The sequence below is a fragment of the Apodemus sylvaticus genome, chromosome 1 (genome assembly GCF_947179515.1).
Source record: "Apodemus sylvaticus chromosome 1, mApoSyl1.1, whole genome shotgun sequence".
NCBI lineage: Eukaryota > Metazoa > Chordata > Mammalia > Rodentia > Muridae > Apodemus > Apodemus sylvaticus.
This window is the reverse complement of record NC_067472.1, coordinates 58,641,464-58,669,365: the sequence shown is the minus strand read 5'-3', so window position 1 is coordinate 58,669,365 and position 27,902 is coordinate 58,641,464. Positions and strand designations below refer to the sequence as shown.

General features: G+C 50.8%; 2 protein-coding genes across 5 annotated transcripts; both read right to left on the bottom strand.

Annotated features, from left to right (window-relative positions):
• Window positions 1-5,816: 5,816 nt before the first annotated feature.
• Window positions 5,817-13,457, bottom strand: Ssh3 (slingshot protein phosphatase 3). 2 transcript variants are annotated; one of them, XM_052193480.1, is made up of 14 exons: window positions 13,212-13,457; window positions 12,754-12,794; window positions 11,962-12,193; window positions 10,710-10,828; window positions 10,565-10,636; window positions 10,300-10,365; window positions 10,009-10,197; window positions 9,807-9,900; window positions 9,488-9,616; window positions 9,326-9,372; window positions 8,512-8,658; window positions 8,094-8,294; window positions 7,732-8,005; window positions 5,817-6,764 (listed from the first exon to the last, which is right to left on the bottom strand). In XM_052193480.1, exons 1-14 carry the CDS (start codon window positions 13,275-13,277, stop codon window positions 6,486-6,488), a joined length of 1,956 nt encoding a protein of 651 aa, XP_052049440.1. In that variant the 5' UTR covers window positions 13,278-13,457; the 3' UTR covers window positions 5,817-6,485. The 2 variants fall into 2 exon arrangements, with proteins under 2 accessions (XP_052049440.1, XP_052049446.1); XM_052193486.1 differs by having other exon boundaries at window positions 12,754-12,791.
• A 410-nt stretch (window positions 13,458-13,867) lies between these two features.
• On the bottom strand, window positions 13,868-26,170 carry Ankrd13d (ankyrin repeat domain 13D). Of its 3 annotated transcripts, none has more exons than XM_052193457.1 (15): window positions 25,384-26,170; window positions 24,673-24,808; window positions 24,432-24,556; window positions 23,675-23,720; window positions 23,539-23,592; window positions 23,022-23,211; window positions 17,957-18,023; window positions 17,477-17,558; window positions 17,218-17,279; window positions 16,991-17,121; window positions 15,839-15,996; window positions 15,620-15,736; window positions 15,362-15,525; window positions 15,190-15,281; window positions 13,868-14,943 (listed from the first exon to the last, which is right to left on the bottom strand). In XM_052193457.1, exons 1-15 carry the CDS (start codon window positions 25,471-25,473, stop codon window positions 14,730-14,732), a joined length of 1,728 nt encoding a protein of 575 aa, XP_052049417.1. In that variant the 5' UTR covers window positions 25,474-26,170; the 3' UTR covers window positions 13,868-14,729. The 3 variants fall into 3 exon arrangements, with proteins under 3 accessions (XP_052049417.1, XP_052049425.1, XP_052049412.1); XM_052193452.1 differs by having other exon boundaries at window positions 13,875-14,943; window positions 23,449-23,592; window positions 25,384-26,163; XM_052193465.1 differs by lacking the exon at window positions 25,384-26,170 and having other exon boundaries at window positions 13,872-14,943; window positions 23,449-23,592; window positions 24,432-24,548; window positions 24,673-24,798.
• Window positions 26,171-27,902: the final 1,732 nt, after the last annotated feature.

Sequence of the window (27,902 nt, the reverse complement as noted above, 5' to 3'; positions counted from 1 at the left end):
ATACATATCAAATAAAAAAAACAAATATTTTGAAAATGTTTTGTTAAGGGCCAGAGAGATGGCTCAGTGGTTAAGAGCACTGACTGCTCTTCTATAGGTCCTGTGTTCAATTCCCAGCAACCACATGGTAGCTTACAACCATCTAATGCCCTCTTTTGGTGTGTCTGAAGAGAGTGAAAATGTACTCATGCATAAAATAAATAAATACATCTAAAAAAAAAAAAAGAGCACTGTCTGCTCTTCCAGAGGTCCTGAGTTCAATTACCGCAACCCCATAGTGGCTCATAACCTTCTATAATGGGATCTGATGCCCTCTTCTGGCATGCAGGTGAGCATGCAGATAGAGCACTCATAAATAAAAAATTTTAAAATATTTTAAGTATATTCAGTGACTTTCATATAACAAGTAAGTGCTCACCTCTTCTACGAATTCTAAGGGAGGAAAAGTATCTTCCCCACCACCTGATGCTGGACCCTGAATCCCCCCTACATCCCTCCTACATGCTGTGCCAGTAAGTACACTGGCCTTCAGCACTGAACTCTGCATGAGCAGACTCAGGCTTCCTTTTTACAATCGTGCCTAAGAAGAATGGATATGCCCAGAAATGAAAGACATTTCTAAAAATTAGGACTATTCTAAGAAGCACTAGTCTTAGAATAGTGCTTACTGTATGCAGACATTGAGCTAAAAATGAAATGTTATCTCATTTAATCATTAAAAAATCTGAGGTGGGCTGGGCAGTGATGGTGCACGACTTTAATCCTAGTTCTTGGGAGGGGGTGTGGGGGTGTGGGGGAGCGGAGAGGAATCTCTGTGAGTTTGAGGCCAGCCTGATATACAAGAGTGAGTTCCAGGACAGTCAGGGCTACATACAGAGAAACCCAGTCTTGAAAAACAAAACAAAACAAAATACAACCTGAGGTGGGGGTCTAGCTCAGCACTTAAGAGCACTTGTTATTGCAGAGGACTAGGTTTGATTCCTGGCACCCACATGGGGGGGTTCATAATCATCACTGTCAGTTCCAGATGATCTGACATCATTTCTGATCTCCATTAGCACTAGGTACTCACATGGTGCACAGACAGACAGACAGAACATCCCCACACATAAATCTGTACCCAAATCATAAATCAAGGTTGACTAGATCACACCCCAAGCTGAGCGTCTTGCTTAACCCATCTCATTCCCCACCCTCCGCCCCCCTTTTTTTCTTTGTACTTGGGGAATGGCGGCAACTATAGCTGTAGGTTAAATGGCATGGCTGGAAAACATTTTGAGAATTATTTGATTTGAGTGTCATTTTATTTTATTTTTGAAACAAATTCTCATTATGTACCCTTGGCTGGCCTGAGCTCGATATATGTGTATATATATGTCGGGCTGGCCTTGAACTCGGAGAGATCCATTTCTTCTTAAGACCTGTAGCACCACAACCTGCTCAAGTACCTTTAATTTACAGAGACTGAAACTTAGGTTCAACAAAATAAAGGGATTTGTCTTCTATTCCAGAGCAAACCCAGTTGTACTGGGCGGAACAAGGACGAATACTGAAACTGGGGATCAGCCTAGGGTTCGTACTTCTTTGGAGACAGAGTCGGGTCCAAGCCCTAGATGCACGGATCTCCTCCCAGGCAGGATTCTACTTCCACGTTCACTCAACACCCACCATCCCCACCCTCTGTCAGCTCGTTCCCGAGGAATACCTGTGTGTGCCACGTAGGCCCTCCTCTGGAGGGTGACAAGATTTAGAAATTGGCTCAAGGCGAGAGGCACCTTACCGGCCAAATAGCCAAACTCTGGTCTCTCCCGGACTCCTCAGGACGCCGAGGCCCCAGGAGCGCGCGGACTCCAGGACACCCAGGAGAATTTGGCAGTGCTGGTCCTGGGAGGCAGGGTAAGTTCTCCACTTTGTCCCCGTAATTGTCTGCCAACCCGGTCCCACCTCCTTTGCATCTGAGAGAGCAATATTCTAACTAACCCCTCGGAGCAAAACTGTCCGGATTACTCTGGTCGAGGTTCCCATGGAAACAAGAGGGCGTTCTTTGCGTCTGCGCAGTTGCGCTAAGCACTCTGGGAAATGTAGTTTCCAATTTGCCACAAATAGACCTAAGGCATGGACACAAGATGGCGCCCGAGCGTCGCGGTTGGTTCTAACGAGCCGGAGTCGGCCGACGCCGTTGCTGCAGCCTGAGGAGAGGCTGCCCAGGCCTGAAAGGTCTTACTCTTGGATGCCCTGCCTCTGAGGATTCTATGGTGCGGAGTATGGGGCGGAAGCGCGAGCTATGGGGAGGGGTTGATTTTGCTGTGTTTTTAAACAGCCTAATGAGGTGTTACTCTGATTCCGGACACAGGGGTGACCACTAGTGATCCCCACCCCCACCCCCCCACTCCCACCCGTCGGCACAAGGAGAAGGCTTTGAAGGTGGGACCTAGCTCAGGATGGGGGTAGCCTGAGCGATAGAGCTCATTACCCCGAGTGTTCAAATCAGGCTGCAGTATGAGGGGGAATTGAATGGGGCCCCTGAGCGCAGGGATGTCTGACTCTGAGTTGGGTGTTTCCAGTCAGTTTTCCACCCAGAGCCCTGCTTCAGCACCAGTATGAAGTCAGTGAATTGACCTCTGAGAAACAGCCTCTCTGTGTCCAGAGTGAGTTCAGTCTTGGATTGAAAATCTAGACACCCAGAATCAGATTCAGGTATTAGATATGTGGTAGTTTTTGTTGAAGCTCAGTTTCTAAACACTGGTCCTTACAGGCCTGCCCTTTGCCCGTCTGAGAGTACTGTAAAGTGACTTGGGTGTGTAGGTTGAATGGCTCTTTAAGGAGATGGACGTTCCCACTTACTGTAGGAAGGTGCAACTTCCTGGAAGGAAATTGGCGATATCTCATGAAATTAAAAATGTATATAGTCTTTACATTAGCAATTTTAGAAATATGACCTACAGATTTCCTCCCTTCCCTTTCTCCCTCTTGCTCCAGCCTTGCTCAATCTAGCACCCTCCCCTTTTTTGAAATTATATTATTTATATGAGTACACTGTAGCTGTGTTCAGACACACCAGAAGAGGGCATCAGATTCCATTACAGATGGTTGTGAACCACCATGTGGTTGCTGGGATTTGAACTCAGGACCTCTGGATGAGCAATCAGTGCTGTTAACCACTGAGCCATCTCTCCAGACCACTGACCTACAAATTTAATAGCAAACAAAATATTTTTGTAAACAAAAATACAGACAAAAGTGCTTAATAAGGGAATGTTGCTTGGACTGGGGTTTTTAAAAATGTAAACAGACTGCTCATCATAAACAGTCACTTATATAGCCCACCAAGTGATGCATGCCTTTGATCCCAGCTCTGGGGAGGCAGAGGCAGGCAGACCCGAGGTTCAGGCCCACTGGTCTACAGAGTGGGTTCCAGGATAGCCAGGGTTACAAAAAGAAACCCTGTCTCAAAAAATAAAGTCAGCCGTGCGGTGGTGGCGCACACCTGTAATCCCAGCACTCTGGGAGGCAGAGGCAGGTGGATTTCTGAGTTCAAGGCCAGCCTGGTCTACAGAGTGAGTTCCAGGACAGCCAGGGCTACACAGAGAAACTCTGTCTCAAAAAAACTAAATCCAAAAACCAAAAAAAAAAAAAAAAGTAATTTAGAACATCACTTAAAACACATAATATCTCATCTGATCTCGGAAGCTAAGCAGGGTAGGGCCTGGTTAGTACTTGGACGGGAGACCGCCTGGGAATACTGGATGCTGTAGGCTTTAAAAAAAAAAACACATAATAGATTCTATAAAATTGAATATGTATGCTTCTTTAGTTTGTATGTGTGTGTACTTGGTGCTGAGCTCAGAGCCATGAACAGGCTAGGCAAGATCTGTACCTGGGTATTTTTTAAAATTGTGGCATGATATGAAACTCATGGTTTGAAATTATTTTAAAGTTTTCTGTAGAATGTTAATGTGCTGTTGTCTAGGGCCAGTGAGAGGGCTCAGTAGGTAAAGGCACCTGCCACCAAACTACCTGAGTTTGATCCCTGGCACCTACATGTTAGAAGGGGAGAACTGTCTCCTCCAGTTGTTCTCTTGACCACCACATACAAGCTGTGGCATATGTGTACACACACACACACACACACACACACACATACACACAGTATAAAATTTTAATTAAAAATGTAAATGCTATCACCTACATTTCAAAAGAATACACACACTAGTGTATTTGATTTCATAACCATGAAGATTCTGTGGGACGCCTCAGTAGCTAGGTTAGCAGCTGCCTATGAAGACAGGTGTGAGGCTCTAAAGGGTAGGACAGAGACTTGATTCTAGTTTTATGTCAGGGTCTTCAGCTTGGTTTGTTTAAGCTTTGTATACACATATCTTAGTTATTTGCAAATGCTTTCCTTTCCAGTCTTTGTTTTCTTCCATGCTGAACCCTTATTTCTTATAGACTGGGGGGGGGGGGGGGTTGCAAGGAGCAAGGATGACCACACCCCTGCCTTTTCAGCAGGGAGCAGTGCTGCCAACACTGCTGACCTCACAACACTGCTGACCTCATGGCCTTGGCAATGCTGGGCAATTGGGTGTGACTCCTGGTTAGCAGCCAGAGGGAAGGCAGCCCCAGATTTGCCCAGTAGTGAAACTAGCTCCCCTGTAGCCCTCCTTCTGACCCCATGCAAACCACCCAGGCTGATTTAAACGACTCTTATTTCAGAGAGCAGTCAGAAGCTGAGCTCTAGCTGTGTGTAAAAGACCCACACTGTTTTAAAACAAAAACAGAAAAGAGAAGGGGTGCATATGGCTTCCCAGTTTTGCTTTGTTTTACAAAAAAGAAACCAGACTTTTGAGTGCAGGGAAGTGATGGAGTCCGGGCTGAGGCCCATGGTTCCCCTCCCAGAGACACCCAGCTCTGCTCTGCTTTAGGTTGAGGATAGGCCTGGGAATGCCCCCAAGGGTTTGTAAAAGACACTTTCATGAAACTGGATGTACTGTGACATTCATGTCTGGTGTCAGTTCCTCTCAGGACAGCATTAAGGGAGGCACTGAGCACACTTACCCCAGATTCTTGTAGTATGTCACAGTGTCATAGACAGAGCACAGCCTTGGGACTAGGATGACTGGACCTACCGTGGGAGGGCCAAGTCTCTTAGTATTTGTTAATTTTAAGACAGGGTCTTACTGTGTAGCCCTGGGTGTCTTCAACTTCCCAATGTAGTCTAGGCTGGCCTCAAACTCACAGAGGTCTGCCTCCAAAGGGCAGAGGTTAAAGCCCATGCTCCTATGCCTTACCTACTAAGTGCTCTTACAAGCCAAAATGAGCAGCAGCAGAAGCCCCTAGGACGGTAGCATCAGTGAGCAGCCCTCTTCCCTGATGACTGTGGGCTGGCTTTGAAAATCAGGCTTTCTTGCAGTGTAACAGGAAGGTGATTCTTAGAACCCAAAATATAAAATATGCTCAAGAACTAGCATCAAATGTCCAAAAGGAAGCCTTTAAGGATGGACTTGGTCTCTTCTGCTTCCTCATAGTTAACTCCCTTCAGCTGTCTCCACAGAGCCATACAGCTTCTCCCAGGCAGGGTTGTCCCCTGGACCTGTGGATGGGCAGGATGGCCAGCATTTACCAGGCCCGGCCCTAGAGATGGGAAGATAGCACCGGCTACCTCATTCCCTCCCCCAACACACCACCCAACCAAAACAGGTCTGTCACAGGACACCCGAGAGGCCGAGAAGCTGGAGGGGCAGTACAGGCAAAGTGCGGTGTACAAACAGAGAAGAGTCTGACTGAACGACAGATGGCTTGTCACAGAGGGAAAATAGTTAATATGAAAATGTCTTTTATTTCTCAATACAAAGCCAGACACTATACGACTATGAAAAACTTGACTGGGCAGAGATCTTCAAGAACAAGAAGACTCTCTTTTTAGCTCAGTGCCCCGTGACCCAGTGAGGAGCATGGGAGAACTGAGGGCAGCAGCAGAGATTCTGGTCAGTTGTGTGGGTGGGTGGGTGACCTGTGAGCCCTCTCAGAGCCTGTGGGACTGGGGGCTGAAAGTGCTGTCTGCCTTTGTGGTCCCTGGTTCCCTGGCCTAGCTTCCTGTGGGACTGCAAGAGGAGAGAGAGGGGAGAAGGCGCAGGGTGGATGGCCAGCAGGTGAGAGCCAGGGAGACCTGAACTAGGAAAACCACCCTGAAATTTTGTTTTTAATTTCATGGCTGCACAAAGTGTTAAGAGAGTGAGTGTAAAATGAAACTAGGGTGTTATTACCCTCAAAGGCACCTTGAACCGCGCTAACCCATACCCTTTGTAGAAAAAAATCTTGAGCCCTTAACAGGTAGCCATGGGTCTGAGACCCAAGACTACAGGAAGTGGCCAGGGTCTGAAGGCTGCTGGGGAGGAGCTGCAGGGAGTGTGCAGGCCCACAGCTGCAGAAGTCGTTCATCTGAGGGCCGTGGCCAGTCATTGAGTAGTGTGGGGGTAGAATCCGGCTTAGGCCGCACCCTCCTCCCTGCTGTCGTCCACACTGGCCTGCCTCATCACCTTCCGGAGCCTAGGTGTGGGAGACATACCAGGCTCCCTCTGCCCTTGCCCCTGCCCCTGCTCCTGGAAGGCCCGTGCCCTGCTGGCCACCAGGGCAGCACTATGGAGGGCAGCCACAGACTGGCGAGACCTCAGGGCAGGCCAAGGCCCCTTGCGGACCTGCTGGCCACCTTTGGCTCTTGAAAGCTGAGAGAAGGTTTGAAGAGGTTCTTCATCTGAAGAGAAAACCTGTGTGGGAGGAGAAAGAGAGGCACAGGAAATGGGTAGGTGCACATTTCCCAAGGGAAAAACTGCATCCCTCCCCTGTTCCTTGGCCTGGCCTGCTTGAGCTTTCTTCTAGTCCCTAGAAGCCTTTTTAGCCCAGTGAACCTGACTAACACCTTCTCTTCTTGCCTCTCTGACTTTGCACATTCAACCCAGAGAGCCACAGCTGAAACCCTGCCAGGGCGCAGGTGCCAGGTGCCAGTGCCAGGCCCTGAAAAGGGCTCCGTGAACCCATGTCGCGTGCCTCACAGGACACTTGCCTTTGACAATAACCACAATTAATCCCACACCTCCTATTGGTCTATATCCAGTGTTCTGTCTGCGTTGACTCCTTTTGGGCTAGCCATGTGACCTCCTGTCACATGTGGGGCCTGGCTTCCTCTGAGGAGAGCCAGCTTCCTGTCCTCACTTGTGCCCAACAGCTCTCAGCATACAACATGCTTTTCTCTTAGTCGGAAGATGGACTGTGTGAGTCCCAGGGCTCCTCTCTGTGTGACTTTGCTGTGACTCCTCAGCTTTAGGAGGGGCTTCAGGACTGTTGTCTGCCCATCCTCTCTAGTGTAGTGTATTCTCCACCCACCAGCCACCAGTGGAGCTCAGGGCCTGGGGAGGATGCGCACTCCAAAGCTAGGAGACAAGCTCCTGAGGAAAGGAACCTCAGGAGTTAGGCTGGGCCCTGCAACTGTCTAGACCTTGGGACTACTGCTTTTGCCTAGCCTGGGGTAAAAGGGAAAATCCTGAGGTGTTCCCCATCCTCAGGTATTCAGGACGGTCTTGAGTGGCCTTGTGCAGAAAGGTGTGAGGTGATCAGTGTGGAGGGAGTGAGACAGCGCCCCACTGTGAGGGGCCTGCCAACCTTAGTTAGGCCTGTTTGGACCCACATTCCCTTCTGTAAGGCTACTGCAGGGAGAGAGCCCCAGCCCAGACTCACTTCTGGCAGGTCTCCAGCCTCTGGGGTACTCTCTGGCTCTGAGGAGGGCTCCAGGAGACTGATGGAGCGCATGACCCCCCGGAGGTTGATGCGGGGCCGTAGTCCCCGCTCTTCTTTTGAGGCATCCTGGCTTCCTTCCAGGCCCATAACCATCACCTCCCCACTGCCCCCCGGTTCTGGTGGAAGAGGTGGCAATGGTGTAGAAACTTCAGGTGCCAGGGGCTCCTCTGGGGAGACCACACCCACTTTCTGCTCCCAGACATGGCTCTGCCGGCTGTGAGGAGGTGGCTGTGAGTCAGCTTTGAGTGACACAGCAGCCAACCCTCAGTATACACAACACCTCCCTGTCCCCTCCCTTATACCTGGCAGTCAGAATGCCCTGGTAGGTCTGCAGCTGACGCAGGAAGCCAGGGTTGGGGCGGACAGTGGGTCGGAGCTCCTGCACGTGTGTCAGGGCTTGTTCCAGGCCCCAGCCATACTGTTTCATGGCATAGGCCAGTACTGTGGCAGCAGAACGGCTGACACCCATCTTACAGTGGACTAGCACCCGAGTGCCCTGTGCTCTGTGGAGGTGGGAGATGGTCAGTCCCTTCCCTTTCAACCCCAGTAGTCTGTAGACTGGGAAGGGGCAAGTGAAGGCTTAGGACCCAGCAGTGAGAAGGAAGTGAGGGTAGAGAGAGCAATGAAGGAAACACGGGGCGAGATGGGCACCGGTCTCCACTGGAAACTGGGGCTTAATTATGTGTGGGCTGAGGCAGCAGAAGCTGGGCTACTCCCAACCTGGCATCCTCAATGAATCGGTGTGTCTCCTTCCAGTGGGGCAGCAGTTGTGCTGATTCCTCATCCCAGACACGTACATTGTGATAGGTGAAGCGCTCAGGGAAGAAGTTGTCAATCTCCCGGGCCATGTTCAGGATGTGACTTACTCTGTACCAGGGGATCCAAAACCAGACTGATGTGGCAAAGGAACCAGGCTCCCTGGCCATTTCTGTTGGGTTTTTGGTTCTGAGAGTCAGGGGATGTCAACACTTGGAGGGGGAAAGAGAACTGGGCCAGCCCATCAGCTGACTAACCTTGGGTGCATGTTGTTTTACTCTGTTGGGCATGAGTTTCCCTGATGAGGAGTCAATAATAACTCTCTTCTATGACTCTGTGAGTGCAGTTAGATTTCAGGCTAAGCTGAGATGAGGTAGCTCTCAGCAGCAGGTTATAAAGGCTTCAGTGGGTCTCCCAGAAGCCCATTGTGAAGGGTGACAGGTACCTTCCAGAAGAGGCAACCACATCCCTATGAGGAGGCATTTCCTTCTGCCTGAAGAAGTGGCCAAGTGGCCAGGAACCTTATTTGGCTTGGCAAGTGCCCACCACCATCCCTTATCTTGGCACAGTTGAGATCTCATTTCTAGACTATAGTGTGCTGAGTGGGGCAGATGACCTTGGAGCCCACCTGAGTGCAGCATCCCCAGGAGTGGGTTAAAAGCAAAAACAGTGAAACAGTGGGGCTGGGGGTGACCTAAGGTTCCAGAAACTGGTCAGGCCATCCCACAGGAAGGCTGAGAGAATAAGTGGTAGTCCCGAGTGAGGCTGGGAACCCTACCTGTTTCTCTGAAGTTCCTCCAGGTTGGCAGCATTCCACTCAGAGCCCTGTAGAGTGAGAGTAGACAGACGCACCAGGCTCCCATGGCTTGCCTCCAGCTAGAGGACCTGTCACAGCAGCTGCATTGATGGTCTGGTCCTACCTCCTATAGCCTGTACTCACCAGGTAGAGGTGCGGGAAGATGCGGGAGGCCCGATCTTGCTGGGCCATGAGCAGCAACATCTGGTTGTCTATAAAGTCACGGTACTGCTGGAGAGGGCATCCCAGACGCAGCTCCAGGGCCTGACGGATCTAAGCGGGTGGAGGTGGGGTCAGCACGAGAAGAGGGTCCCCTGGGAAGCCTCTGATGATAGTGCCCTGGCCCAGCTACACAGAGCTAAAGTCAGGCATTGGGAATGGCTTAGTGCTAGAAGAAACCAAGGTGAGAAAGGCCCCAAGAAGAGCTGGGTCTCAGGCTCTGGGGTCCAGCCACCCTGCCCACCTCTTTAGAAGTAACGCTGTCCAGGTCACTGGTGTCCAACACCTGCCACAATTCAGCCAGGATTGCCTGTTTCATCTGCTCCTGCTCTGAAGCCCTGGTAGTGATCCTTTAGTAAGAGGCCATTTCACTGAGGTACCACCTCCTCCCCCCATTCTGCCCATCCTCCCCACCCACCCCCACCCCGGCCCCGGCAGGCACTGACTGTCCAGGCTCAGCATTAGGTGATCGAAAGGACTCCAGGTCAGCCATGGCCATCCACTCATTGAGGCAACCCTGGTCAGAGTTCAGTTTCTCCTGGTAGTAAGTGGCCCAGGCAAGGGCACTGCCACCAGGCACAAGGCCACTGCCTAGAGCCACCTCACATGCTTGGTGCAATACCTGTAGTGTGGCCCTGGGACAAGAAAGAGGGGCTAAGTCACAGTCTTACTTGATTCCTTCTCCCAGCCTGGCCATCTAAGATGCTGGCCTAAGGCTAGGCGTCTGCAGCACTCACCACATGGTCTGGATAGAGACAGGCTTGAAGATTCGGCTCTGACCACCAGATGACACACTGAAGCCCCTGCAGGAGACCAGGGAGGGTGAGAAATACCAGGCTCTCAAAGAACCTGTTCATTTGCCAGATATGGGGATGCTGAGGCCCAGAGTTAGGGGACTTGCCCAAGATCATATAGTATAAGAAAGTTGGTCCCAGCTCTGGCCCCACTGTTCAATGCCTGCCTCCCTGTTCTCCTTTCTCCCCTCCTGTTGCCACTTCTTACCCATCGCCGTCCAGGTACACCTGGGTATCACTCCAGAGGGGCAAGACCAGGCCCAGGGTGCAGCTGTGGGAACTGACGGGACAGGAGAATCATTGTCCCTCAGCACGTTACAGCCTTGGCCCAACCCGTCTCTCCCTGCTCCTACCTGCTGTCGGGGAAGTCCACCCCAAGAAGGATGGTCTCCTCTTCAGTCAGATCCAGTCCTGTGGATACTACCAGCAGGTAGCGAAGTCGTGGGGGTCGGGCTGCCTCCAGCTGGGCTGCCTGGCAAGAGAAGAAGGCCTGAATCACAGGGGCTAGATCTGCTCCTTCCCTTCCACATGGTCACATCTTGCACCTTGCCAGCCCCTGTACCACCAGTTCCCAGACAGAAAATCAGTGGCTACTTGAGAATATAGTGATACTCCATTTTTGCAGTTTGTGGCTCAACAAAGTGTCTTTTGAAGTCTGACCCCCCCCCCAAAACTGTGCTACCTGCTGGTAGTATCCACAGGAGAGTATCTGAGTGAGGAGGAGACCATCCTTCTTGGGGTCTTGAAAAGACAAGTGAACTAAGGGCCCTCTGGAAGAACAGCCAGAATTCATAACTCCTGACCCACCTCTTTAGCCCTGCTACTTGCCAATATTTTATTTGAGAAATGCCTTCTACCACAGATTAATAAAAACAGAGCCTTAATCTTTGTTTTTGTGGTGTTAAGATTAGATGCAGGGCTTCACACATGCTAGGAAGATCTCATCTTATAATGGCTTAGAACAACATTCCTGGGGCTGGGAAGATGGCTCAGTGGTTAAAAGCATTGGCTGATCTTCCAGGGGACCCAGATTCAATTCCCAGCACCCACATGACAGTTCATACTGGTCTGTAATTCGAGTTCCACAGCTTCTGACACCTTCACATAGACATACATGCATGCAAAACACCAATGCACATAAGAAAAAAATTACAAAAGAACAAAAACAAAAAGCCCTTCTGTTCTAAACAGCTTTACCAAAGCTCACATCTTCTTCATGCTTTGTTGCCAACAAGTGTCCGCCTCCACATACTTTCCAGAGCTAGCCGCAGGCTCCAGCAGACCCTAGCCTTCCCTGGGTGCTCAGTTTGTCCCAACCCTGGGAGTATGAATCCAGCTCTGGGCAGCTCACTAGCATCAGCAGAGGCCTCCTGTGGATCAGCGGAGACCTCCCTCTTATACCCCTGCCCCTTGGCTCCCTTGTCCTTTCCAGACCTCCAGAGACAGACACGCTCTTGCCCTGCTAAGATGTCTTTAGGTGAAGTAGCAGCGTTGTCAGGGATTGATAACCCTCCTCCGACTACCTGGGTGGCCCCCAGTCTCACAGGGTGGCCCCAGTCCACAGCATTGTTCTTAAATAGACACAAGCTCTGGATGGTTCCTTACCAGGCGGATATCATCCTGCGGCCTGAGCAGCTCCACCATAAGGTGCAGGTGCTGCTTTTGCACTTGTTTCCAGGGACTCTGGAGTCCTTGCCCGTTGTCAGTCTGGTCCTCGGTGGGCTGCTCCTCACTTGAGGGTTCCCCCACCGGCTCAGAGTCAGCCTCTGCTGCGTCACTCCTGTCCCCTCCATCCTGAAGTCCCAGGACAGCCCCTCGGAGCACTGCAAAACTCTGCCTGACAGAGTGATGGAGACATGGTTCAGGCCATGGGTTTTCAAACTTTAGCAAGGGTGGGTTCCTTGGATGCCTGAGATGGGTTGCTGGCTTGCTCTCCAGAGTCAGATGGGCCGAAGTGAGGCAGTTTGCATTTTTGTACCCAGGACCCTGATAGTGGTAGGCACCTCACAGCCTTGGGCTCTCAAGCCCCTTCTCACCTTGTTTTGCACTTTTGGGATGTGTCCCTTTTCTGGGTGGACTCAGGTGCTATAAACTTGCTTAAGCACCTATACTTCTTCTTCAGGTCCCGTCCTGCCCTTGGTCCTGGGATCACTGGCCCGAGGTCCGGGGAATGTGGGAAAGTATCCACTGGCCAGGGCCAAGTGAGCCCTGCTGGTTCCTCCACGAGCCAGAGATGTGATGTTTGCCAGCTCCACCCACAGCATCTGGCTCCCACCTAAGCATGAGTTTATCTGACAATACTTAAGTGAGTCCTTGGTCCAAGCGAGACATCTGGAGTTCACAATGGTAGCGGCTAGGCCACAGGCTATAAGGAAGCAAGTGGAAGAAGGGACTCACCTGCGCTGGAGCCGGCCTCTGCGCTTTACCACTCGGTCCTGCTGAGAAAGCAGCCCGGGAATAGATTAAGAGAGTAGCTCCCAGCACAGGAAGCACCCAAAAGCCTCTCCTCTTCCTACAAGGGAGCGCTAGGTGGAAAAATCTCTTTCCTTTAAGCCACTCCCCTCCAATAGGCCCCAGAGAAATCCCGGCCTAAGTCCAGGCACAGCAGTGCTACAAGGTTGCAGAGTGTGCGAGGTATTTGGCCAGATCTGGGTCTCAACAGACCCAGACGGTTCTCAGTACTCCATATCCACCTAGGTCGAGCTTCTGGGAGCCTCAGGTCCTCCCAAGTGCCCTAAAAGGTGAGGCTCAAGGTCCCCTCCGCCTACTCAGCCGGCTGCTAGGGGCAGGACGTGCTCCCTACGGCCTACGGTGGCAGCCAACTGCAAGAGCGTATAAAACCAAGCTAAACTCACCGGGGGTCCCACAGGCGTGGAGTGGCCACTTGCCGGCGGCGAGCGACTCACTGTGACCAGCGCCATAAGGCAGGCAGGCCCGGAACACCTGGGCGAGCACCCTGCACGACCCCTCCCACAGCCCTACGGTCAGTCCCTGCCTTCGCACAAGCAGGAAGAAGAGATTGGAGCCTGGCACCTCCTCGGGAGCGGCCCTTAAAGGGCCCGACTCATGACCAGTCTGGCCTCATACAGCCGGTACCGAGCGACAGCGGCCCCGCCCCTGCGGTCTCGGTTCAGATCGCCCCGCCCCGTCCGCGCTGGAGGCGTGGTCGAGGGCGTGGCGCAGGTGAGGAGCCCAGACCTCACTTTCTCTCTCTGCTTTGGTCGCTTTGCCCAACTCTCTTTGCTGCACACAGTAAGACTTGGACACCCCCTCCCCCACCACACACACTGTTTATGCTATGGTTTCTTGGAAAGGAAGGAGCAAGGGCAAAAGAGGTCTTTTTGTTTAGTTTTGAGACAGGGTCTCACTATGAAGCTGACAGGCCTGGAACTCATTATGTAGACCAAGTCGCCTAAAACTCTGAGATCCACCTGCCCCTGCCTCCCAAGCACTAAAATTATGCCACCATACCTGGGAGGCAATGGGTCTTAAATCTACCATCCTATTCCAAACTTGGGTTTTTTTTGGGGGAGGGGGGTGGTTCCAGACAGGGTTTCTCTGTGTAGTCCTGGCTGTCCTGGAACTCACTCTGTAGACCAGGCTGGCCTCGAACTCAGAAATCCTCCTGCCTCAGCCTCCCAAGTGCTGTGATTAAAGGCGTGCGCCACCACCGCCCGGCTCCAAACTTGTTCTCTTCTGCTTGGCATCATTCCTCTACTCTGAGGAGATCTGGGAGAAGAGAAGGCTTTTTTGGGGGGTCTTAGCAATAGTCCCTCAAACTTGTATGCATCTCAGGTCCACCCTAGTGGTGACCAGGACAGGGCCAAGACCTTTCCCCTCAGAAGTGACTTGTTTAAAGGTTCATTCTGATAGAAAATATTTCAAACAGGGTAGGAATCTGTGCCTGAGGTTCGCGGATCAAGTGAGAGCTTTCTTTCCCCCTTAGGTAGAATCAGGAGAATCAGCCCTTTCCTCTCTCTGGTGGGAGTATGGACGGACCATCAGGCTGGGTGGCAGGCAGAACCGGGGGTTGCGGTAGCATCCAGGGAGAAATGTCAGAATCTCCAGGAACTCCTGTCCTGTGAGGAAGCAGTCTTATTTTATAGCTGTGGAAACGGAGGATCCAAAGTCACTGGGTGCCAGCTCTAGTGAGGACTGTCCATCAGTAATACCCCATCCAGTGTCCCCTTGGCTCCAGACCACAAGGACAGCAAGCCTACTGCTGATGGTCTCTTTATTTCCACCTTACTCTCACTGCTAGCCTACCTCCAGTGCCCAGACCCCAAGCTCAGCAGCAGACAGTTTATAAATAAATAAATTACAAAAACAGGCAGAAGGAATGACCCTGGGGAGGCGTCCCAAGGCCAGGTGTCTCAGTGCTCCGTGAGTGACAGCTGCAGAATCCGCTGTAAGTCTTCCTCCTCCTGCTGACCCCGACGCTCCAACTCCTCCTGTTCCCTTGAAGACAACTCCAGGGCCAGGCGAAGCTGCTCCTCAAAGCTTGGGGGTGCAGGGGATGGAGGTGTCTTCTGAGGAGATTCTGGACCCCTGGACTCTGTGGACAGCTGTAGGCTTTCCTGGAGGGCCCTTCAGGGTAAGGGTAGAGCGGGGAGCAGACTAATGAGAAGGCTTGGGGAGGGGCCAAGAACATGCAGTTCTGAGAATAAAGGTGTCAGGGTCAGAGACAAGCAGGCCCTCTCCTGGCCCTTCGTGGCTGTCATGGTGAACAGCATTTTGTCATGTGAAGGTCTGGAGCCCTTGGATCAGAACTCCCTGGCTTCCCACCCACCACCAGTTAGCCAGGGACCCACACACAGTTCCTGGGGGACTCACTGCTCCAGCTGAAGCTGCTCTTCAAACACTGTGACTCGGGGAGAAGGGTGAATGCCAGGCCGTGTGTTGGTCAGGGCTTCCCACACGGTCACCTGCAGCAGCCAGAGCCCAGAACTGTCACCTCGGGCCTGTGGCTGTGGAGGCTATGACCCACCTTCCACTTGCAGCCCACCTGCTCTGCCTCTGTGCCTGCCTCAAGCAGGCTCTGCTGGATGGCAAACTGCAGCAGGTCATCATCCTCATCTCGAAGGGGCTCACTGCGTTCAGCACCCAGCACACTGTACCCCTCGGGCACCTCAAACACAGTGGGGTCCACCTCACATGGAAAAGGGCTTCCTGGGCAGGGCAGCAGGAAGGTCATATTCAGCCCCGGGGCTGATCAGAGAGCTGCACTACCAGCTATGTATGTCTCCTGAAGCTGTAGTCATACCTGAAGCCGCAATGGCAGAACTGGGTTTGGGGACGCACACCGAGCTCACGGGCTCATCGCAGCCACACAGGTTACTGAAGGTGATGCGGGCATTGAGCACATGGAAGAGGGGGATCTCTGAGAGGAGAGAGTGGGCTTAGCTGCTTGCACCCTTCAGTAACCCCAACCTGAGGAGGGTGCCATGCCCACGTCCTGGTTACCCCTTGGTTGCCCTCTCACCAATCTTGACAGGGAAGCCTGGTGGGAGGCGTAGAGTGATGAAATCCCGCAGCTTGGCAAAATGAGCGTTGCTGATGGCCATCAGGTCAATGATGGGTGTCACCTGGTCACCCAAGGACAGTGGGTGCTCCTCACTTAGCCACAGTGTTGCCTTGAACCTATCCAGCCGGCCACAGCAAGTGGGTCAGGGGCATCCCTGGTGCCTCACCCTCGCTGTCACCCCTTCTCCCTGCTCTGCTCCCTACCGACTGCTGCCCACAGGGACTCAGCACTGCTCTAAAGCCTGAGCAGCCCCTGGCTCATTCTGGGGCTGGTGATGGCTTTGTGCCACTCTTTTGAGCTGCATGAAGAGGGCCAAAGCCAGCCTGTGGGCTTCTCTCTGGCCTTGCCCACAGCCTAGTCTTTGTCTTCTGTCTAAAACTAGTCAGCACTGTCTACTTGACTGTGCTGGACACACACACACGCTGTGCTTGAGTGTCAAGCACAGCCCAGGGGTTGAGTGCTTCAGGGTTTAAGCCACGTCTCCAATAACGTCTGAGTGGAGGCACAGGAAGCTGCATAGGTGTTAGGCCTGCTACAAGTCATTGTCACCGTGACTACATCCACAGTGACCATGCACATCGGTTGACTTTTTGCTTTTCTGGAGAAGAAAACAGACTCCCAGAAGGGAGGATTATTTGCTTGTAATATAAGGCGGTGTCCAGCAGGGCTCTGGCCTCCTACCCGGCGTGCGTGCGTGCGTGCTCTGGTCCCTGGCACATGCTCATTGAGCAGAGCAAGTCAGGGATGAATGATGCAGTCCCACTCCTTGGATTGTCTGGAGTTGGAGATTAGCCTGGACTACATAATGAGCTTCAAGCCAGGCTACAAAGTGGGACCCTGTATCATAAAGCCCAAAATAAACAAGCAAAAACAAATACACTGGTGATATGAGCACCCGATCATGAGTGACTCCTGGGGCCCAGGTGCAGCCAGGTTCCCAGCCTGCAGTTAGAGGCCTGGCTCCCATACTCTGAAGCACAGTCAAGAGAGAACACAGTCAAGAGAGAACTTAGGTGAGCAGATCCCTCACTGTGACACTCCAGGCATGACAGGACTCTGCCAGTGCTCAGAGTCCTCTGATGGACTCCCCAGCTTTCCCCCAGACCTCACCTCTGCACCTTGCTGGACATCTCAATGGGGCGGCCGATGTTTCTCGATTCCAGGCTGAAGCTGGGGTCAAAGTACTCTTCAGCAGAAATGGCTGTAGGGTTGGTGGGGCTGGCTGCCTGCTGCACTGGGGCCTGAGTGGACCCCCAGGGCAGGAGTTAGTTCTCAATATGAAGAGAATGTGCCACACCCACCCAGGCTTGTCCCAGCCCTCCCCTCGGGAAGCTCACCGCAGTGTGGGACGAGTGCTGCTGGGCCATCCCCAGGAAGGACTGGAATGGAGTCTTCCCCCCTGGGAAGGAGTAGAAGAAGCCATGAGGGAATCTTGGGCTACTCCCCAACCTGTGTTCAGCCACTGCCTGCCTAGGAGCCTCCCCTGGGTGGCTGATTCTGACAGGAAGAGAGAGGCTTCCACCCTGCCTGGGGTTGCTGAGTCCTGGCACCGGACCACAGAGTGACTGGGTAGCAGGCCATCGCACCTGGGTTTACCTTTGTTCCTTAACTTGTCCTGATCAGAGAGGTGTTCTGTTCTTGTGCGTGTCACCAGCTCCACATTGGTGGCACTGTACACCTGGAGATGGAGGTGGGGTTGGGGGGAGACATGGGTAACTCAGGGTCACTCCTCGTCAGTCTAGGGTCCAAATTCTCCTGTTCCCAGAGACATACAGACTGTTCCCACAGCAGAGCAGGTGGCAGGGTTTGAACTCCAGGAGTTACTAACAGGGACATGCAGTTAGAGAGCCAAGAAAAACAAAACCTCACCCATTATTTCATCTCAGAGCCTAGGGAGGGGTCAGCAGGGGCTAGGACTCTGGGCCATAGAAATTCCCTTTGGTTGGTAAGGCTTCTGGGGTGAAAACTATTCTGTCTCTCCCTCCATAGTATAAGGGTGTGAAGAGGCTCATCCCTTGGCCTATCCCCAGTGCCCCAGCCCAGCAGCACCACCCCCAGCCCAGCAGCACCGCCTGCCTTCGCCTCGTAGCCGCTAACAGCCTCCATCTTCTCAGACCGCCATCCCCAGATACCACATTTGTTCCTGAAACAGACCAGACAGAAGTAGTGAAGATCAATACCCTCCAATACACAACAAAAGCCCTTTTACCTAGCTGGCTCGGACTACCCAGTGCCCCTTCCACGGTGCCACATGGAGGGGTCTGGACTGGGCAGCCAGAACATTCATTTGCACAAAGGCCAAGGACCAGAAGAGCAAGAGAAATTCTTTTTAGGTTTTTTGTTTGTTTTGTTTGTTTGTTTGTTTGTTTGTTTTTTGACAGGGCTTCTCCGTACACAGGCTCAGGGATTGTTCTGCCCCTGCCTCCCTAGTTTTGAGATTAAAGATGGGTGACAGCATACCTACTTCTTAATTCTTAGTTTTATTAGGCATGATAATGGTGTTGTGACTCAGTTAAAACCTGTCCATGAACGCATTTATTATTGAAATGATAGGATGTCTGGGATGATTTTGTTGTCTGTTTCTTGTCGTTGTTGAGACAGGTCTCTCTTTGTAGCCCTGGCTCACTATGTAGACCAGGCTGATCTTGAACTCACAGAGATCTGCCTGCCTTTGCCTTTCCAGGGTGCACACATACACATAAAAATACAATAAAAGGGGCTGGAGAGATGGCTCAGCAGTTAAGAGCACTGACTGTTCTCCTGAAGGTCCTGAGTTCAAATCCCAGCAACCACATGGTGGCTCACAACCATCCGTAACAAGATCTGACACCCTCTTCTGGAGTGTCTGAAGACAGCTACAGTGTACTTACATATAATAAATAAGTAAGTAAATAAATAAAAATACAATAAAATAATAATAGTAATTTAGATGAAATGAACAAATCTCTTGTGAGGCACAAACTATTGAAACTAACTTAAGAAGAACTAAGTAAGGTATTTATAACCAGTGAGGAGATGCTTCATTTTCTGTTTACCATCCTCTACCCAGAGAGAAAAGTAGAGGACTGAATGACTTTGCTATAAAATTCTTCTAACCATTTAAAGACCAGGTTATTTACCAATTCTTCTACAAAATGAATGATTAGGAAATAATTTTCAACATGGTGGGGTGGTGGGGTGGTAGTGTACACCTTTAATCTCAGCTCTGGGTAGGCAGAGGCAGGCCAGTCTCTGTGAGTTCAAGGCCAACCTGGATTACAGATTTAGTTTCAGCACAGCCAGAGCTACACAGAAAAAACAAGAAACACTGTCTTGAAAAACAAACAACTCAAATGGCTGGTGGGATTTGTCAATGGTTAAAAACACAGTGCTCTGCAGTTCCTGAGAATCCAAGTTCAATTCCCAGCAGCCACAACCATCAGTAAAGGGATCTGATTTCCTCTTCTGGAATGTAGGTATACTTGGAGACAGAACAGTCCTATATTTAAATAATAAGTACCTAAATAAGCCGGGCAGTGGTGGTGCACGCCTGTAATCCCAGCACTCTGGGAGGCAGAGGCAAGCAGATTTCTGAGTTCAAGGCCAGCCTGGTCTATAGAGTGAGTTCCAGGACAGCCAGGGCTATACAGAGAAACCCTGTCTCGGGGAAAAAAAAAACAAAAAAACAAAAAACTAACTAAATAAGTTAAAAAGAGAACAATTTTTTTCAACTCATGTGATAAAATTTTGCCACATATCAAGAACAGACAAAGACATGAAGAGGAAACTGCGAATCTTGGATATAGGTCAGCATTCTGGATATAGGTCAGTAACAGAGTGCTTGCCTGGTGTGCAGGGAAACCAGCACAGAAACAGAGAAAGAAAAAGAAATAAGGGAGGCAAGCAGGCTAGCTATAGATTTATATTTCTTAAAGTATGTAGACAAAATCCTCAGAAAATTAGCCAGTAAATCCTTACAACAGATGGAAAGAATTCTATAGCACAATCAAGTGACATTATCCCAGGAATGCAAGGTTGGCTAAATACCAAATAACTTATGTAACAAATCATAGGAGCAGAAATCTTTAGGTGTACGGTGGTTTGAATACGATGGACCCCACAGGCTCATCTGCATGAAGGCTTAGTCACCAGGGGGTGGCACTATGGAGACTGATTAGAAGGGCTAGGGCCTGGTTAGAGGAAGCATGTCGCTGGCTCCAAGGCTTCACCAGTCCATTCCAGGGCCAGTCTCCCTCTGCAGGTCTGTACCAATGCCGTGCTGCGGCCATGCCCCCTGCCATCATGATCTTGGACTAAACTTCTAAAACTGGAAGCCAACCCCCATTTTTTTTATAGTAGCTGCAGTGATCATGGTGCCTCTTCACTAAGACAAGGTGGTACTGGGGTTCAAACCCAGGGTCTTGTATATGCTAAAGCTTACACTTATTACCGAACTATAACCCCCACCCCAAAAGAAACTTTAAAGGAGGCACTGAACAAATCCAACACTTTCATTATGTATATGTATATGTATGTATATGTATTCAACTTATTCAACAAATTAGAAACAAAAGGAAACGTCTTCATTTCATAAAGAGTATCCCCCGAGCCTCATAATTGGTATTAAGTAATGATAAGACTGAATATTTTTTTCTTTAGGCTGAGGTGCCAAGGTTCTTGACACCTCTAATTAACGCTGTATTTGAAGTCCTACCTGGGAACCTTAGGGAACCAAAAGACAGACAGCTATATTGAAAAGAAGCAAAGAAACAAAACAAAACAAAAAAACCCTATATTTACCGAAATGACTTTATAGAGTAAAACTACTGAGGCTGGAGAGACGGCTGCATGATAAGAGTGCGTCCTGCTCTGGCACAGGGCGAGGATTTGGACTCTGGCGCCATGTAAGACAGTTACACATGCCTGTTACTCCAGCTCCAAGGACTCTGACAACCCCCTTCTGGCTTCCTCGGGCAGTGTACACACACGGTCGGTGCACATATGTATGTAAGCAAACACTCATTCCAAAACCATCTTTTTTTTTTAAATATGAAGGAGTTTAATAAATATCTAGTTGAAATAATGAGTACAGCAATGTTTCAGTATATGTGACCAATATAGAATTATATTTTTATATTCACAATGAAGAAATTCATATTTTAAAAATGAGCCAGGCGGTAGTGACTCATGCCTTTAATCCCAGCACTTGGGAGGCAGAGGCAGGCGGATATCTGAGTTCGAGGCTGGCCTGGCCTACAGAGTGAGTTCCAGGACAGCCAGAGCTACAGAGAGAAACCCTGTCTTGGAAAAAAAAAAAAAGAAAAAGAAAAAGAAACATATTTTAAAAATGAGAGGTTGGAGAGATGGCTAAGTGGTTAAGGGTACACATTTCTCTTTTAGAGGACTAGGTTCCATTCCAAGTACCCACATGGTGGTTAACAACCATACTTGATTCCAGATCCATGGGATCCAACACCCTCCTCCTCCTCCTCCTCTTTTTTTTTTTTTTTTTAAGATTTATTTATTATATGTAAGTACACTGTAGCTGTCTTCAGACACACCAGAAGAGGGCATCAGATCTCATTACAGATGGTTGTGAGCCACCATGTGGTTGCTGGGAATTGAACTCAGGACCTCTGGAAGGGCAGTCAGTGCTCTTAACCAGAGTTTGAGGCCAGCCTGGTCTACAGAGTGAGTTCCAGGACAGTCAGGGCTACACAGAGAAACCCTGTCTTGAGAAAAAAACAACAAAAACAACAACAAACCTCCCCACAATGAGGTGTCACACATATCCTACCCATAATTCTAGCTGGAATACAAAGATCAGAGAATGACCAGCCTGGAGCGCTGCTGTGAGTGCGGAGGAACATCAGACACTGCTGGTAGGAAAGTGAAATGATCCATGCCCATTGGTAAACAGTCTGGAGTTTCATCAAATAAAAAATACTGAGTTGTTACATGATCCAGAAGTTCCACTCAAAGGCTAGGGATATATCCAGGAGAGATGAAGATACATGCTCACACAAAATTTATATAAAAGTATATAGTATGATTATTCCTAATAGGCAAACAGCAAAAACATCCCAAAAGTCCATTGATGGAAATATATAAAAAATATAGAATAATTATGAGGACTGGAGAGATAGCTCAGAAGTCAAGAGCTCCTCTGCTCTGCAAGGGGCGGGGATCAATTCCCTGTTACAATGACCAGTTTCAAGGACTCTGATGCCCTCTTCTGGTCTCCTTGAGCACTGCAGGCACACAGTGCATATAAACATATGCAGGCAAACCCCTCATGCACATAAAATAAAATAAATAGATCTAAAAAAAAAAGTAATTATGGTATGTCCATATAATGCATTCAGCTATAAAAGTAAACAGTTACATGCTACAGTTTTAGTTTGGATAAACCTTGAGAACATCATAAAGTGAAAGAAATCAATACCCAAAAAGCAACATATTTGCAAATTCCAAATAGGAAGCTCCTTAGCATCAGAGGTCATTGGATATGCAGGCCTGGGTGAAGGGAGACTGCAACTCAATGGTTACTTCTTGAGACATTAAATTTTAAAAAGTTGTGCTGGGTGGTGGTGGCAGCGCAGGCCTGTAATGCCAGCACTCTGGGAGGCAGAGGCAGGCAGATTTCTGAGTTCAAGCCAACCTGGTCTACAGAGTGAGTTCCAGGACAGCCAGGGCTATACAGAAAAACTCTTTGTCTCGGGAAAAAAAAAAAAAAAAAAAAAACAACCAAAAACAACAACAAAAAAAAGTTGTGATGTGGGGGATAGGGTTGTGGGATGGCGTGATTGGGAAGGGCAGTGAGCAGGATGTAAAGTGAATAAGTAAAATAAGTAAATAAAAAATTTTAAAAATTGTAATAAGAGCCTTAGTAAACTCTGTACCCCAGCTAAGAAGCCTCTAGTGGTGTGGGGGTCAGCCTCCCATAGGTGTCAGGAACCTTAAGGACAGTGCTTTTATCAGTGGTGGTTTACACTGAGCACGATGCCGCATACCTATAAAGGTATTCAGGATTTGAGGCATGAGGGTTTCTGGTTCAAGACCAGCCTGGGCTACACAGCGAGACCCTAACTTTAAAAAAATATATATGGGTTTTCTTATGTCCCCTCCCTCCTCACCCATAGTACACTAGGCCCCAACTGACCTCTCGAAGGCCACGTTGCGAGTGTCCAGGTGGGTGGAGACAATAGGAGAGGTGAGGCGACTGGCTACATGCTCCTCACTGGGCCGCATGGCAGCCAGCAGCGCTTCTGGTTCATGCAGAGCTGGACCTAGCGTCTCTGTGTGTACCACCTGCCGGTCATGATCCACTTCCATCACCAAGGCTCCTGCCTCTGTCAGTGGCAGGGGTGTCACAGGAGGGGACTTTATTAGTGCCAGGCCCTACCAGCGAGCTCTCCTCAGCCAACTGTTGCTACGTAGATAAACCCTCAGCCCCTGGATCCCCCTCCACCCTTGGCTTCAGTCTCCACTTTCAGAAAGCACAGAGATAGAAGGATACCATCCTCACAAGTCACCAGGAGTCTGAGGGTAACGGGACACACGTCCCTACAGCTCATCCCAGAGCTCACCCTGACCCCTGAAGATGAAGCTCCTCCGGCCACGCTGCCAGGTCATGTGCTCAAAGCCCAAGAGACTAGTGTCCACCCGCAGACTCTCACCCCTCTTCCACACACGGTACACATCGCTTGGGCACATCTTGGACACAAGAGGTACTGCAAGAAGTCTCAAAGTCATTGGGGGTCCTTCCCAGATGGCCCACTCCAAGTCTCTGGCAGCCAACTGAACCCCACTCACCCCAGCTAGTGAACTCCCACTTCATTTCCACGTAGAAATCAGGGGCCTAAGAAGAACCAGAGCTGCCTGTTAGGACCCATGACCTGGAGCCACAGCCTAGGAGGCCTTGGGCCTCAGAATCCACTACTACTCTTTGGGAAACCACAAATTCTGAGGCACTACTGTGGCCCAGCTATACTCCCACTCCAAACAAACGACGCCAAGGAGAGAGCCCAAGTAGACCCTAAAATGACCTACACATATAGAAGCTATAAGCACTGGGGGCCTGGAGCCAGTTTTGACATGGGCCACAGCCCACTGTAGGGCCCTACAAGGTCCTCTGTCTTTTCTGTGTCTCTGAGTCCTTGTCTATAAAGAAGACACAATGATCCTTCCAGGCCTTCCTGCATGTGAGGGAGCACAACTGTGCGTCTGTCCCTTGTATGCTTAGGATGGAGCACACAGGATTACGTATTCCAGGGTCCAGGCCATCTCTACCAGTCACATTCTCTAGGAGTCCCAAGGCCCACAATTCTACCCAAGAGATTCCTGGTGTCAGGGACTCTTAGTCCTGGTGAATGTCTTCCTCCCAAAATACCCAGTCTCATCTGTACAGGCCTGGGATCCTCTATTTCTTACATGACCCTTGGCAGAGTTCAAGACACAGAGGGTGGGAAAGCGTACTGCACAACCTAGAAACTCTTCCAATGCCAGGTTTATCACAGGGAACAGGATAGCCCGTTACAGTACCCCACTTCTCTACTCTACCCTACCATACCTGACGGAGTTTGTTGAGCAGTTCTGGAATGCCAGCCAATCTCTGTGTGGCCCTCTGGAAGTCCCGATACTGGAGTACCAACTGTACCATCTCAGGGTCTCCAGTGCTGACTGCTTCCTGCAGGACTGGAGATGATCAACTGCTGGGGAAGTCCTCTTAGTGACCCCAGGCATGGATACTTACTCCCAGTCACCAGCCTGCATGCTAGTCTCAAGGGAAGAGGCTCTGCCCTGCATAGTACCTGCCCAGCCCTGGTGGCTCTCTTTGCCCACGTTGGCATTATGTCGAAGGAGGACTCTCACAGACTCCAAGTTCCCCAAGGTCACAGCCAGCTCCAGGGGGGTTCGCCCTCGGGGGTCCTCCTGTTCAATGTCGTGCTAAGGGAGATGGGACACGACACTCAACACAAGGCAAGAGAGAGCCAAAGCAGGGAGGTCATGGGATTGAAAGGGCTGGGAAAGTAGAGTAACCAGGTCAGTAGAAGACAGAGGGTAGCCTATGTCTGCTGGAGAGTGTTGGGGTAAGGGGAACAGTGAGGCCAGTGGGAAGGAACAGTTCATTTCTCCTGCTCTCTGCTATCCAGAGTTGAGGGACTCATGGCAGGTCTAGTGAGACAGATTCTGGCTAGGGATGTTTAGAGTTTAGACCAGCTTGAGGACTAGAACAAGGCTCTTGTCCTCATTCTAGTTCAGAGGTGATGAGGGTGAACCCAGAGCTTAATGCAATACAAAGTGGGCAGAGAGCAGAGCAAGGCCCAACCAAGGGAGATGCGCTAAATAAAGCCTCAAGCTCGAGGGTAGGTGACCAGGGATTTGAATAGAGCTGGACCTAAGGAGTCAGGATGCAGCTGCGGAGTACAGCAGGGGCAGGTGAGCTGCGGGGTGGATTCCCTACCTTGGCACCAGGGCTTGTAGGGGAAACCAACAGGATCGGATCCCCTGCAGGGCCTCACCTTGCGGCTGTGCAGTGCGGCCTCCAGTTCGCGGTGCTGGTTCGCCCAGACTAGCCGGTGCAGCGGGAAGGTGGGGCCCAGGCCGGCCATGCTGAGCTTCAGCACCGCATCCCGAGGGAACGGCCCAGCCCTTCTTGGCCTGCGCCTGGCACGTCCCCTGCGCCCCCACTCTGAGCTGCACCTCAGCTGCACCCGCTGCAGCCCCGCAGACCCCTGGTAGAAGCCGCGGCAGCAAGAACGAAGGCGGCAGGGAGGGCGGGGCGGGAGTCTGGGGGCGGGGCTACATGGAGTTAGGGCGTGGCGTCGGGCTCTGCGCCCCCTCGCCTCCCGTAGCTACGGCAACCACTGCAGGCCTGCGCGCTGTGGGCGGGCGGAGTGTGTGTAGTGCTGTCCAGTCTCCAGGGCAACCACACGAGCCCCAGGAGCAGCCGGAACTTCATTTTGAAGCGCCAGGGTCGGTGGGGCGTTCCGGAGGGCGGGGCATAGCTGCAGCTCCACCCGTGCCCGCAGGGGGCGCCCCAGGCTCTGGGCAAATCTTTTCTTAGCGGTCAGAAAGGTGAGGGAAGGCGCTAAAAGGGAATGGGGAGGCTCGATGGCGCTGGGATTGGGCATGTGTCGGTTGTTCTTGCAGGTCCCCGCCTACAATGTGTCCGTCCATCTGGCCCACTCCTGAGTTCCATCAGCACTGACTGGACTTTTATAGGCGGGTGAGATGGGAAGTCTTGACCTCATGCCTGCCAGGCCAGCCGCTTAGCTTCTGGACATGATAATGCTGACCAGTCAAAGCCTCTTTCCCTGCCTGGCCTTGATGCTTGGAAGACATCATACCACAAGTGAGGAACCCTGCAGCAGCACTGGAATTAGGAACAGGAATGTTGGGGTTGGGAAACACAAATTCATCAACAGCTAGGGCTCTCCTGGTTGGGAGATTGGCCGTGGTGCACGCTATGGCCAATGGGTCCATTTTGCAGAGGCTGCATTTTACTGCCAACAGGGAAGGAAGGAGAATTTCGAAACAAGGTTGGCACTTGCACCCACACAGGATCTAGGTAGGGTTCAGGCAGTCAGTCAGTCAGCATAGTTGGGACCCCTGGTCATCTTCAGTCCTACTATGGGGTCTCTGATCCTGGTCTTGTTGGTTGGCAAGGTGGTAAACCAGACTTTCCAAAACTGAGCCACTGGTCTGTTTCTCTATTTTTAAAATTTACATTTAATTAACTATACATCCATTCTTGTGTGCGGGTGCTCATGAGTGAGGAGGTTAAAAAAAACAACTTTTGGGAGTTAGTTCTCTCCCACCCTTGAACTCAGGTTGTCAGGTTTGGCAGCATCACCTTCATGAGATGGCTCCACCCCCACCTGTAAAACTCAGTGTGAAGCTGGGCGGTGGTGGCTTCATCCCAGTACTTGGGAGGCAGAGGCAGATGCATTTTTGAGTTCGAGGCCAGCCTGGTCTACAGAGTGAGTTCCAAGGCTACACAGAGAAACCCTGTCTCGAAAAAAAACAAATCCCCCCCCAAAAAAAAAAAAAAAAAACCCAAAAGAAACAAACACAAAAACCCCTCAGTGTGATAGAGAAAGGCCATCTAACTTGAAGCTCCCTTCCTGCCCTAGGATGTCTTCATCTCTGCAGCCTGGGATCTAGGCTACCCATATTGTGTGGTGCGGTCAGGTCACCTGTGATGTCTGGACTTTGGGAGGAGCTCAAGGTCATCCATAACTTCTAAAGGTCCAGAGCTCTACAGTTAGGTTCTGCTGGTCTCTGCTTTCATCAGAAGCTGCTCCTCGCCTACATCTTCACCCTGGCCCTGGAAGGCCGAGGACTTGCTGCAGTCTTGGGCATCTGGCGCCCTTACTCTTGACATTGACCCTTTCCCCACACGGATCTCTCTTAGCTGACAGCTTGTCTGCTCCCATGCTCCCACTGCTGACTGAGGTCACTTCCAGGACACCTCTGCCTTAGGTGGTCCGTGTTACCCCATTAGGGTGTCAGAAGCCGAATCCAATGTCTTTCCCTCTTCCTCCAGGCCAGCTGTGCTCTGGGCTATCTCATCTCTTTTTTGTTGTTTTGTATTTTGAGACAGGGTTTTACTAAGTAGCCTTGACTGTCCTGGCATTCTCTCTGTAGACCAGGCTAGCCCCAAACTCAGATTCACCTGCCAGTGCCTCCCAAGTGCTGGAATTAAATGTGTGCTCTACCATGCCCAGCTCTACCTTACCTCCTGACAAACAACATGGCCTCCCTCATGTGCACCATGCCCTCATACCTAAGTGTGGCCCGGCCTACCACACTTCCTATTTTCTCCTCTCAGGACCCTTTCACTTCTTCCCTCACAATCACCAATTACAAGAACATCTTTCCTGGACAGAAGCAATGATCCTATCTCCCTACTTCTTGCAGAAACTAGCTATTTGTTTTAGAGCCAGTTCTAATGACCTCAGCCTGCCCTAAAACTTGAGACCTAGCCAGACATGGTAGCAAACACTTGTAATCCCAGCACTTGGGAAGGGGAGGCAGG

Bases quoted from the DNA above. Each gene is read 5' to 3' on its own strand.
- Ankrd13d (XM_052193452.1), bottom strand. From the start codon at position 25,473: ATGGCCGGCCTGGGCCCCACCTTCCCGCTGCACCGGCTAGTCTGGGCG. The intron at 24,809-25,383 runs GTGAGGCCCTGC...CATCTCCCTTAG, and splicing joins CCGCACTGCACAGCCGCAAG to CACGACATTGAACAGGAGGA. The intron at 15,526-15,619 runs GTATGACTACAG...TGCCCTGCCCAG, and splicing joins TTCTGCCATTGCGGCTTCAG to GAAGCCCTTTTCCATGTGAG.
- Ssh3 (XM_052193480.1), bottom strand. From the start codon at position 13,277: ATGGCGCTGGTCACAGTGAGTCGCTCGCCGCCGGCAAGTGGCCACTCC. The intron at 10,637-10,709 runs GTAGGAGCAGGG...CTGTCCCGTCAG, and splicing joins GTGGACTTCCCCGACAGCAG to TTCCCACAGCTGCACCCTGG. The intron at 9,617-9,806 runs GTGGGCAGGGTG...CCACCCGCTTAG, and splicing joins ACAGCGTTACTTCTAAAGAG to ATCCGTCAGGCCCTGGAGCT.